This window comes from Pipra filicauda, unplaced genomic scaffold, assembly GCF_003945595.2.
Source record: "Pipra filicauda isolate LSUMZ 115617 unplaced genomic scaffold, ASM394559v2 scaffold193_size2426894_pilon, whole genome shotgun sequence".
NCBI lineage: Eukaryota > Metazoa > Chordata > Aves > Passeriformes > Pipridae > Pipra > Pipra filicauda.
In genome coordinates this window covers 271,261-283,337 of record NW_024104302.1, presented here as the reverse complement: position 1 = coordinate 283,337, position 12,077 = coordinate 271,261, and the positions used below count along the sequence as shown (strand labels likewise).

Here is a 12,077-nt window from a genome sequence, read left to right as displayed (position 1 = left end):
TAAAGTAGGCAAGTGGAGTGTTTCAATTATATTTTACTCTTTAGATTGTTCATTTGAATGTTCATATTACAAAATTAGCTGCCATGGCCCACAACTGGATGGGACTTCAAGAAAGCTGTCCACTTACTCAGAAGAGCACAAACTAGCAATTCCTTTTAAAGAACTCTGTGAAACAACACTGTATTAATCTTTAAAGCTAAATAGTGCTAAAATTTCACATACTCTACATTAGTTTGGTTTTAAATATTTTTACCAACCATTATAAAATGAATGTATTTGCATGTATCAGGTTACAGACATTTGCATTTCAATCAGGGTAAAGTATCCCATGCTGGAACAAGTTTAAGCAGTTGCTGTTTCAACAGCAGCTCTTTCTTATTGCCTCAGAACCAAGTTTGCACAAGGTATTGAACAAGAAAATGCAAGACATTGTTTCCCCACAAAACTGTTCAAAGTCTGTTACAAGCAACAATAAAATGCCTTCTGGATAGGCAGCATTTATAAAATGCAGAGCTCTCCCAGCAAAGTGCTTGCACAGGGCATTCACTTCCTTCTCCCCATTTGGATTCAAAACCCTCAGGCGACCACTGACCAGATGAAGAGGATAAATGTCCTCTGAAACGTTTTGACTGGCTTGGGGACGTTGGCAATTGCAGGCACCTCACTGAATCTGGCTCCTGGCTGAAGTGAGCTAGGCAGCAGCTGCTGGGATCAGGAGGAGAGTGTCTGAACTAAACTTGAACAGTTAAAAACACCCAAGGAAAGCTGGCTGAATTGCTAACTCACCATGCACTCACTCCTGAAGGAACACTAAGCTGACATCACAGACTTCACACTGTGCCAAGCTTGCAGCATCCAAACCCACAGGTAGGAAACTATCCATGTATTCCACTCCCTTGGTTCTAACCATCCCTGTCTTTTATACATAAGCCAATCATGCCCACAGGTGACCTAATACTGCTTCAGGCCCTTGTTTGTAAAAAAAAAAAAAGAAAAAAAAAATCACTGCTATTCTACTGGGCTTAAATCCCTGAAGAATCCATACTGTGTATGGAAGGCTCTAAGTTTTGTGCCTTGATGCAAATAAATGCACAGTAAGTGTTTATTGTGCAGTTTTCCTCCCCATTAAGTTTTCCCCCCTTTCCCTCCCACTAACTAAACCCAAAGTTTAAAACCAAAGCATGAATATGTTACCAGCACACGTGGACAGGTTTACAATCTTCTGTTTTTAAAGAACAAATGACAAAGAGCATTCAAGAATATTGCAGTATTTTTTTTGTTTGTTTTTTTAAACAGACAAGTAGCAAAACTTTTTACCACCTGGAATAAGAACTGCCGAGACAAAGCTCTCCACACACACCTGCATGTTGCTGCAATACTTAAATAAGTAACACCAATGCAAGAACTTTTCTCTGAATGGCTACTAGTGTTCAAAGAAGCAGAGGACTATGGAGTTACGTAGGTCTTTGTACCCGTGAGTTACAATTCCCCAGGTGGCACCGAGACGCCTCTCACATGGCTTTCACTTTGATTTGCTTCATCTTCATCTGCTTCTTCTCCAGCTTCTTCTGCTCCCGCCGCAGAGCAGCTTCCTGTGGGCAAGGACAGGGCTGTGAATAAACGTCAGGGATCTCCTCAAAGAGCAAGTGGAGCATTTCAGAGCCAAACAAAGCTCCCAGTGCTGGGTTCACCTCCCTCCCAGTGTGGGCTTTCTCATAAGGTGTGTGGGGGGGTCCCCACAAAGGCAAAACCCTTTCCCCAAAATTTAAGAGGAAGCACATCCCTCTTTTATGCTCCAGCCAGCACAGGCTCCACCATCCTCCCTTTGGTTCAGACAAGGCACAGTGCAGCCATGCCTCAGTTTCCCCATGTTTAACCAGCAGGGAAATCACAGAATCCCAGAAAGGGCAGGGACACCTTCCGCTAGCCCAGGTTGCTCCCAGCCCTGTCCAACCTGGCCTTGGACACTTCCAGGGATGGGGCAGCCACAGCTTCTCTGGACAGCCATCCCCACCCTCACAGGGAAGGATTCCTTCCCACTATCCAGTGTAAATCTACTCTCCTTCAGCTTAAAACCTTTCCCCCTCGTCCCGTCACTGCATGCCCAAGGAATCTGGACGAATGTTCCCCTTCCAGCCGGTTTCAGGGTGAGGGGTTGCCCTGTTTCAGGGAGCAGCAGTAAATACCCTGACAGCTGTCTGCCTTCCAGCAAACAGAAATCAAAGTTTCCACTGCTGGACTGTGCCAGCAGGCTGTGCCAGTCTGACATCCCCCACCTCCAGCCGACGCTGTTTCTCGGGATCCTCTTCGTTCATGATTCGCTCCTTCTCCGCCCGTTTCTTCTCCTCCCGGCGGGACTGGGCAGCCTCCTGTCTCTGCACGTGGGTCAGCTTGAGGAAGTTCTCCTCCACACGTGCCCTGTTCTTGTCAGCTTTCTGTTTACCCTTTCCACAGAGGGAGGGGAAAAAAAAAAGTTTATCTAGATTTCCCCACGAGCAGGATGCAGCATCTCCAGCAGTCACACATGAAACAAAAGGCTCCTGATCTGAAGGATCCAGAGGCAATGGCTGCAGTTTCACACAGCACTCAGAAGACACAAAAAGACACTACTTACTTCTCTGTTCAGCCGGAATTTCTTTGCTTTGTCAATGGAGTAGATGACCATGCTCATCAGAGGCAGCAAAGACTCCATGTCCTTTGGGGAAGTGTTGCCTGAACCAGGCACTGAAATAAAGAGTTACTTGTTCATTCAGAGAGACTGGCAGGACTTTTCTACTTGCTCTAACGCTCTTTCCTTATTGGTCACTGTTCATGAAATAAAGATGCTCTTATCCTCCTCTTTAGGAAGCTTCACTTGGAGAGACAGCCTTGAATTTTGAAGAGAACTACAGGTCTTTTCTAGAAGAGGTTCTCAACAGTCTGCTTTTATTTCAAACCAGGGTTAACCAGGGGAGTCTGTGCAAGCTCAAATGCAAGGCTCGTGGCTTAAAAGTAAGCCACCTGTAGAGGGGAGCATGATTTAAGATCAGTAGAGCAAGATTGAGTGTCCCAGTGTGTTGCTGCCTTGTGTTTATCAATTAGTGATCCTGGTACATGCACTGAAGTCATTCATCATACATTATTCTCCATAGATGACAGAACTGGAGCAGGTGACTTGCACAAATAAAGCCCAACACTCCCCCAGACAGACACAGGCACCAGTTCTCTTACCGTTAAATGTAAACAAAAGTGTCTTTTTAGTTTCGGGCAGTTTTGTAAGCTGGCCCTCCCTGGAGGAAAGAAAAAAGCGTTTGGAATGAGTGAAAAAAAATACAGGAATAAAAAATAACCTCGATTGTTAGCAAAAACCTCATCAAGAACCAACAGACACTTGGAAATTACTTAAATAAAACAAACAAGATTAAAAGCCTGTCTGTAAACCAAAGTTAAGTTTCAAACTATTCTGGTTCCTGAAGTGTTCTACTCAAAAGTGTGCAGGGAAAAGGCAGGAATGCAAAAACATGCAGCACCAGCCCATCTGACTGTCAGAGGGCCTCTGAGTACCAAGGGGGCCTGTATATTTTTAATTACATTCGTTTTTACATGTCCTGTTGTTTATACTACTAAAGATCCATAAATGTGCTAGGAAAACAAAACAACTTCTAAAGAATTCAAGTCTTCACTGCCCAAAATCCCACAGTATTCCCATGTGAGAAACTCAGGCCTACATTTCACAGATCCTCCACAATTTCAGTACAAGGTACACACGCTGCTGTCTTACAATTAAATCAAAGTCTGTTCCTTTTTTTGGGAGAGTTTCAAGTTTCGATAGAGATCAGTTATTTATATGCCTGTGAGTATAATACACCCTTGCAAAAACCTACATGATAATTCAGATTAGATCTCCCACCACCTGGCAATCCTGAAGCAGCAGTAAAGCACCTCTGGACTGGGAGGCTCAGAGAAACAGCAGAGGTGCTGCATCTGAGTATTTCTGAAGCACAGCTGTGAATTATCCTGAACAAAAGTCACCAAGGGATGGATTCAGCAGCAGAGTGTTTGGCTGTATCAAGGAGGGAAGGTCAAGCAGCCATGATGGTTTGTTTGGGTTTTTTTTACACTTCAGACTTGCTTAAACCTAGTTTTCAGTGCATTCAAACAGCACCTGAGTTAGGTGTTGAGCTCTCCTGCAGTGTTATGCCGTGGCCCTCTCACGTCCTGCACACCCTGGGCAGGATTTCTGAGCTGTTTTCCGTGCAGCTGAGTGCACTGCACCTGCCAGGTGCTGTCTGATCCCCAGAGCTGTCCAACCCACAGCGGAACCAGCACACAAAAACAAACATTAGGGCAATCCAGCACCTTGATCTTCTCAATTAATGCAGCGTTTGGAAGCACTGGGAGTGTATTTATTCACCTGTCTGACCTTTGCTTCCAATTTCCCCTTTGTGTGCGTTCCAGCAGGTTTCACACTGCAAACAAGGCCTCTATTTTATTTGGAGTTACAAAAGCTACTGGGGGCAGAGATCTGGCTTTGTACCTACTCTTGCATAAGTTTTGGACCGGAGAACTGGTCCGAGAATTGGACGGACTCGATCTTGTCAGCGTAGTGTGTGAGGAAATGTATCATCTGAAAGAGAAACCGGGGTTAGTTTTTCCCAACACCGACCCATCTGCAGCCTCCCCACTCCATATGGGTTTGCCAGGTTGTCTGCCCATGGCAGGGGGTTCGAACTGGATGATCTTTAAGGTCCCCTCCAACCCCAACCAGGCTGTGATTCCATATATCACTCAGAAAACTGCTGTGCTCAGCTTGCCACAATGACACTGAAATTTCAACTCCAACTTATTGCTAGAACGGGCCCCAGTGCATGGAAATAACGTGAGCAACTCGGATTTGGAACTCTCATTTGGGATTTTCCAGTTAATTTGAAAACAAGTCAGCTTTGAGGACCTGCAGATACACCATCAACACCTTCCTTCAACTGGCTGGTGAAGCTACTCCCAGGCTCTGAAAGACAATTTTAAGTCTGGAATTCAGGACAGACTAACAGTTGTGATGTAAAAAAGGAATAAAGAGAATTACATCCTCCTTCCAGCCCTCATGCTTCATTAGGGTCTTGATTTCCCTAGATCCCACAAGGGCCATTTGGCTCTCTTGCTGTGATGCTCAGAGGACATAAAGATTAGAACCTTGTCCCACAGGCTGTAAGTGCCAGGGTTTCCAAGGGATATTTGTATTAATTCATTCCAGTTTACCTTGGCGTCCATCATTCCCTCCGTGACCTCCCCCATCTCCGACAAGATGGCCAGCGAATCTGGAAGCCCATATTTTGCACCAGACTTGGGTTTATCACTGCAGAACTCGCTCTGTTTCAAAGAGAACAATGAGAAAGCAAAATAAACACAAAGCTTCTAAGTATCTTATCAGACTGAACTGTGCTGGAACACCGGGACCCCTAAAAGTACCAGAAAAGAAACAATAAAAAATACACTCGCTGAGCCTGGCCAGGGGACATTTCAAACAAAGTAAAGCACAAAGCATCGACAGTCTTTAAGTTGGTATTTCCCTTCAATAGTCAGCACTTTCAGGAAAAAGATAAAACAATTCTAATACATCCATGCTGGAATGCTCAAAGTGGATTAAGGCATTTTTGCTTACATTGATAACAGAACAAAACCTGGCATCCTCCCAACCACACTCTAGTGCTGTTACTTGAGAAAAAAAGATTTGCAAAGCACTGCTTGTTATCACTGGATTCTTTGCAAGCTTCAGGGCTGGAACATATGGGAAGTTTTCATTTCAGATCACATAAAAACAGATGACTTAACCCCAAATTTTCCACATCACAGATCACTAATGAAGTTTACTTTTCAAGCCCTGAAAAACTCATTTGTGCAAATTAAATGAGGTGAAGTGACATGTGTGTCCTCCCAATATACCACAGCCCCTCCCAAATGAGCTATACCCCAAAAGCTGCTTTCCACTCCTCTTTTCCTGCAGCTCTCACACTTCCAACCTTTGATTCCATTAGACTTTCATCCAGTAGATGAAAATTTCCCCGCATATTCCAACAGGTCTGTCACAAGTTTCCAGCTGTTCCCAAGCAAACAATGAATCTGCAGCTCAGAGGTTCTTCCATGCTGTTACTTATCAATGTGCAGGTACATACCAGGTCCTGCATCTCCTTCTGAAGTCGCACCAGGGCTTTTCTGGTTCCAACAGCAAACACATACGTGTCCATGTCTTCATCATTCATTGTCACTTTTATTTGCTGTGAGACAGAAGGTTATTAGTCCTGATCAGATTCCAATGTCTGACACTTTGATTCCTTAAGAACAAAGACTAAGCAAGGCCAGACACAGCTAAGAGGAAGGTGGCTGATTTAAAGCTTCCCAGTGTGTCTTAAAGTAAGGGAGCTTTTTAATTAGATTGAGCACTTAGTTCAGTGTCGTGGTGTAATGACAGGGAGTGGAACAGCAGAGCTGTAAAAATAATTTGCAATTAAATATTCTTAATAGATATAAGTAAGTACAATTAGAGATAAATGGAAAGAGAATTCACAGTGCACACAGCCTCTTCCTTCCAAATGTAACCTCTCTAGGTATTTATGCTCTCCAAGAGCAAGGGAGAAAGTACAGAGTAACACATCCAGACCGACATATGGATTAAATACTGAGCAGACAAAAGAACAATCATTAAGTATTTCAGATTGTAAAACCACTTTTTGTCAAGCTGAGGTCTTGAATCATGACAGACCGCTCACCAAACCACTCAAACGATAAAGCCCACAGATAAAACAAATTTCCAGCCATCAGCAGTTTGCATTTCACAGGCAGGAAAGAAATACAAACAACTCTTTGAGATTGTTTCAACAGCTGCTGAACTGGAAGATGTGGAATACTACAGAAATCACCTGGAACAACCAAAAGCAGCAGGGCAGAACCAAAGGAATGCAGGTTTATCCCAGCTAATCTGGAGGGCTCAGTACGTACCACTTGGTCCGACGCCGGCCTCATCATGCGCGCCAGGACGTTCAGCAGGTCTTGTCTCTTGAGAAACTAAAAACACAAGTTGGTAAACACAGAAAACAGCTGAACGGGCCCAGAGTGCAGCACTCCGTTGGCAGACAGCAGCAGGGCTCAAGTTAAAACAGGGCAGTTGTAAGGAGATGTTTTTATAGAATAATTTAGCTTTGAGAGGTCCTCTGAAGTTGGAGAATCATAGAATTGTTAAGGGGTGTGAATGGGCCTTAAAGATCATCTAGTCCCAACAACACCCTCTGCCACGGCAGGGACACCTCCCACTAGACCAGGCTGTTCAAGGCCTTATCCAGCCTGGCTTTGAACACTGCCAGGGTTGGGGCAGCCACAACCTCCCTGGGCAACCTGTTCCAGTGTCCCAGCACGCTGACAGTGAAAAATGTCTTCCTAAGATCTAACCTAAATTTCCCCTCTGTCGCCAATAGAGCTCAAAAGCAAGCCCACTTTCTGCATTAGATGAGCTTCTCAGGGCCTTATTCCCTCCAGTCAGGAGCTGAACCTACATGTGAGGCTGTTCCATCCCAAGTGCAGGGCTTTGTATTTGCCTTTGTTGTAATTCCTTGGAATTCCTGTTGGTCCATTCCTCCCTCTAAGCAGCAGCTGAGCTCTTCAGAGTTACCTCTGTTCACATTATACCTCTGGATTCTATACTCCTTCTGTAAGTGCTCACTCTTACCTACTCTGGTGGGCAGAACATGGGCCTGTACGGATATTTAATTATCCAGTTTTTCCTTCATGTGTGCATATTCAGAACTCTGTACCTGAATGTGAGCACAAGAGCCGAGCTGGGACTCCTTGTTGCTCACACTGGAATGGAAAAGCCTCTAGAACCTGACAGCTGGTGACAGGTAAACAGCACCACAAACTCCCTCATCCTTACCTTTAACTGGATGAGCATTCCTTCACAGCACACCCTCCCAGAGCACCACAAGTTATATATGTGTTCATTTTCTTGATTTAGCTTCCCAGTGCTTGTAGCTTCTTTATTAGTGCCATCATCCCCTGAGGAAAACAGCAGTGAGAGAGAACCACAGCCTAAAGTCACAAACTGGAACACCAAAGTTCACCAGAAGGCTTAGAGCTCACACCACGTTACAGAAAAGGATTTGCTACAGCCTATGTGGTCGAAACCCAGCTTTATTCAGATACTAAAACTGGATCTTTGTCATTATGGAACTCACCAACAAGAGCAAAGTTACTTTCCAGCAGCTCCCTGTGAGTGTTGAACCAAGCGTGAGCCAGCCGGTTGTTTTTGTTCTTCCCGATGATGTAGTTCATGATGTAAGCCAGGAGACCTGTCACCATCAGGATCTCCATGTAGTAACTCTCCCAGCTGTTCTGAAGGTGAGCAGGGACCTGTGTAAGGCAACAGAAACTTTTACGTATTGAACAAGTGGATTTTATGTACACAAACCATTTTGGAAATGCAGAGTACTGGAGAAGCTCCATCCCCAACACAGCAGGAAGCTCCACAAAGGCAACAGGACAGAGCTAAGCCTACATAATGCACTTGGCTCTGCTGGGGCACAGTGAGCATACAGGAAACAACTGGGAACAGCATTCCCAAAATACTCGCTTAATACAAACAAAATACTTCTCATTTCCAATAGAGCTCAGAGTAAACAGCCCAGCATTTCAACTCGCTGAGCATTTGAGCTTGATGCCCTGCCCATCACAGCATTATCTGATCATCATGTAACTTCTATTGAAATCCTGATGTCCAGGAGCATTTTTAGGATGCCACCAAGAGCCACAGACTGTGTGGGGGAGCAGGGAAGCCTTCCTGACCTTGCCACCTGAGAGATTAATTAGCCATTCTGTTATCACTGTACCCCCCCTTCAGTCACAGAAGTATCCAAACCTTAATTTTCGCTAACATACTTAAAAAGAGATCTTAGGGGTAATAAAAACGCACCTGATCATTCTGTGAAACACTGTCCTGGGAGGCAACAAGGTGATTCAGCATGGACAGAGAGACTGGTTTCAAAACCCATCCATTTCTAAGGTGAAACTTTAGTCACAGACAAGCTAAAAACCACACTTTGTACATTGCAGGTGCACATTAGTACCCCAGTGACATTCCTGGCACACTGCCTTGAGAAAATAAGTGATGCAACTCCAACTAGAAAGCAGATCAGCAGTTATACCTACATTAACTATTGTTATGGGGTCTTTGTTTTTGCTATGAGATGCATCTGGTTTCTCTTCATAGCCTTCAAACTCCTCATCATCATATGGTTCACTCTCAGTATCACCTTCCTAAAGGACAAAAATCACAAACAGCATGAAAATCCAAAGCCCAGGAAGTAAAATCCAAAAAGATAAGGTGAGAGAGAAAGAGACACTATTAGGAAACACAGAAGATGAGGCCTTACCTGTGTGTCTGCATCATCAAAGTCTTCCTGATTCTCATCCTGACCTTCAAGCTCTACAGTGGCTTCTTCTTCATCGTCTTCTGTAGTGATGATCCTCTGAGGAGACTCTGTGACTGCATCTTCACTCACATCTTCAAATTCAGCAAAGTCATTATCATCATATTCCATAATGTCATCTCCATCCTCAAATTCATCATACTTTGCCAAAGCAAAGCTCCATGGGATGAACAGGAAAGCAATAAAAAGATATAAATTCTTCATTTTCACTGAAAAAAACAAAAAGGGGCTCTTTACAATGACAGATTTAATTATCAATTTTTTACATCACACCATTACAATCCCCAACTCCCATGAGCTATTTAAAAACACTACGAGGGTCAGACCAGAGAGAGAAGTAAACCCCTGCCTGATCTTGCCATTTTCTCTATAAAGTGACTACTGATACAAGAGAAAATAACTTTGAAGGTGAGATCGCTTGTGGCAGCAGCAAATTCACATCTGGCCATGCTGTTCAGATGAGCAAGTTTGGAAGCAGAAATGTTCCACTATAAAGCTCCCTCCACTAGCATCTCCCACCCAGCACTGCCAGCTCACTCCTGAGACCACACTCTGTGCCTACAGTTGTTATTAATTAGCAATTAGACACAGTCAGCTCAACCAATGTGGAACAGCAGCAGTAAATCCTAAAATGCACTTGATCAATTTTAGTGATGCTCCGATAGTCTCTTAGTTCCAAAGTGCCCATCTGTGATTTTCTAGGCTGCCTGCTCAGAATCAGGTCCCACAGTGTCCCAGCACAATTTCTGCTTAGAAACAAAGACCTTTTCTTGGGAGTTCAACCAAAAAAAAATAAAAGGCAGGAAGAGGATGGGTATTACACCAGGCCCTGAACCAACAGAGTAAACTGGGGCTCATGAGCCCAAAGCTCTCCCCAGATCAGCCACAAACCTGCAGAGAGTTTATCAGTTCACCTTTTTTCCCCCTCAGCTTCCCGTCTTTTCTGCTCGATCTCAAAACAGTCCCGGCCCAAGGAGGAGCTTCTCCAAGGACCAAAAACGGAGCCCCAAAAGGCTGCTCTAACCCTCCTGCTGCACTTCCCAACCAGCCCCGGAGGATCAGCTGCACCCGGAGGATCAGCTGCACCAGGCTCGGCGGGAGGCTCATTTTACTCCCTCCCGCAATCAGAGCCGAGTGGGAACCCGAATGTTAATGAGAGCGTGCTCTTACAAACTCAGAATAGAAACGATTTTGTTTCTAAATTTGACCAGCTCTCCTCTGAGTGCCTCACACAGGGAACCCACTGTGAGATAGGGATGACAAGGACGGCAAAAATAAACACCTCTGTCAAAGACTCCTCACTCCAGCAAAACCTGCACAGAACACGTTCACAGAATGTTAAAACAGGATGGAAAGCACAAGGCAGTACCATTGTGTGCATACCTCGTAATTTTATGTGAATTTAAGCAGAAAAAAAACCCCAAACCACTATTTAGATAGAACAGAATTTGCACCCAGAAGTTAAAAACCACCAGGACAACGGAGCCACCTGCTCGACCAAACCCCAGCAGTTTCACAGTAGGAATTTCGAGACTATTTGAGCATATCCACTCTCAGAAGACCCGACAACTCCAAAGAGCTTCCTGGAAAATAAACCGTGGCCAATTCCAAGGGCACGTTTAAGCTGGAGGTGGGTGGAAGCTGGAGCACCCCCTCAGCTCAGCATTCGCTTAGAACAGGGTCCAAGTACAAACTCCAGGAAGCAGAATATGCCTTGGCAGGCTGTCCACGCTCCACACCCCACCGAGGGCCGGGTTCCCTCCCCGATCTCCACACAGGCTGCCCAGAACTCAGTGGCAAGAGAAACAACTTCACCGTAACCCGAAGGTAAATAAACAGCGCTGCTGCTGCTCCTCGTGCAGAACATTCACCCGCCTGGGACTTGCTCAATAAATCTCGAGTCTAGACCCGGCTCAGTAGATTCTGGACAGGGGCCGGGCCCCGGCAGGTCGGGCCCTCACCGTGACCCCCCGTCCGGTGCGGGGACGCCCCCGCAGGTGCTGCCCGTGATCCCGCCGCTCCCGGCACAGCTCCCGGCACAGCTCCCGGCACAGCTCCCGGCACAGCTCCCGGCACAGCTCCCGGCACAGCTCCCGGCTCCTTCCCGGGACACGAGTCAACGTTAAACGAGACAAAATCAGCGACCTGCCTCCCCGCGGCGGTGCCCCCCTGGCCTCCCCGCGGCGGTGCCCGCACCCCCGGCGCCGCGGTGCCCGCACAGGCCGTGCCCTCCGCGCCAGGCTGCGCCTGCCGGGAGCACCGCCGGCACCGGGCACCCGGGAAAGGGGCGAGCGCCGCCCGGCCGGCCCGGGGAAGCGGGAGCGTGGTGTACCATCCCCGCAGGGCCCGAGCCCGAGCCCAAACCCGAGCGCCCACCCGGTCCGGCCCCGGCGCCGCGTTACCTGAGTCACGGGCCCGTCCCCCGCCCGCCGCTCCGTGCTCGCCGGCCCGCGGCGCATGCGCGGCGCGGCCCCCGCCGCATGTGCGGGGCTGCGCGGGCACACCCGCGTGGGCGCGGGGCGGGCGAGCAAGCCCCAGCCCTGCGGGCGGCAGAACCACCCGGGAGGCACCGGGGGAGCGGCGCGGTCAGGGGGCCGCCGGCGCCGTTCCCCCCGTTTTCTCCCC

The 12,077-nt window shown here is 46.8% G+C and overlaps 1 protein-coding gene across 2 annotated transcripts; it reads right to left on the bottom strand.

The window, feature by feature from the left end:
- Positions 1-11,947, bottom strand: CCDC47 (coiled-coil domain containing 47). 2 transcript variants are annotated; one of them, XM_039380387.1, is made up of 14 exons: positions 11,864-11,934; positions 11,529-11,542; positions 9,396-9,661; positions 9,172-9,279; positions 8,202-8,376; positions 7,901-8,022; positions 6,973-7,038; positions 6,150-6,251; positions 5,236-5,346; positions 4,521-4,606; positions 3,211-3,269; positions 2,615-2,724; positions 2,277-2,444; positions 1-1,592 (listed from the first exon to the last, which is right to left on the bottom strand). In XM_039380387.1, the coding sequence occupies exons 1-14, from the start codon at positions 11,932-11,934 to the stop codon at positions 1,512-1,514; spliced, it is 1,539 nt and encodes a 512-aa protein (XP_039236321.1). In that variant the 3' UTR covers positions 1-1,511. The 2 variants fall into 2 exon arrangements, with proteins under 2 accessions (XP_039236321.1, XP_027601054.1); XM_027745253.2 differs by lacking the exon at positions 11,529-11,542 and having other exon boundaries at positions 11,855-11,947.
- Positions 11,948-12,077: the final 130 nt, after the last annotated feature.

Coding starts and splice junctions, on each gene's coding strand:
- CCDC47 (XM_039380387.1), bottom strand. CDS start 11,934: ATGCGGCGGGGGCCGCGCCGCGCATGCGCCGCGGGCCGGCGAGCACGG. Junction 5,347..6,149: donor AGAAGGAGATGCAGGACCTG/GTATGTACCTGC, acceptor TCTTTGAAACAG/AGCGAGTTCTGCAGTGATAA. Junction 2,725..3,210: donor ACTTTTGTTTACATTTAACG/GTAAGAGAACTG, acceptor TCTTTATTTCAG/TGCCTGGTTCAGGCAACACT.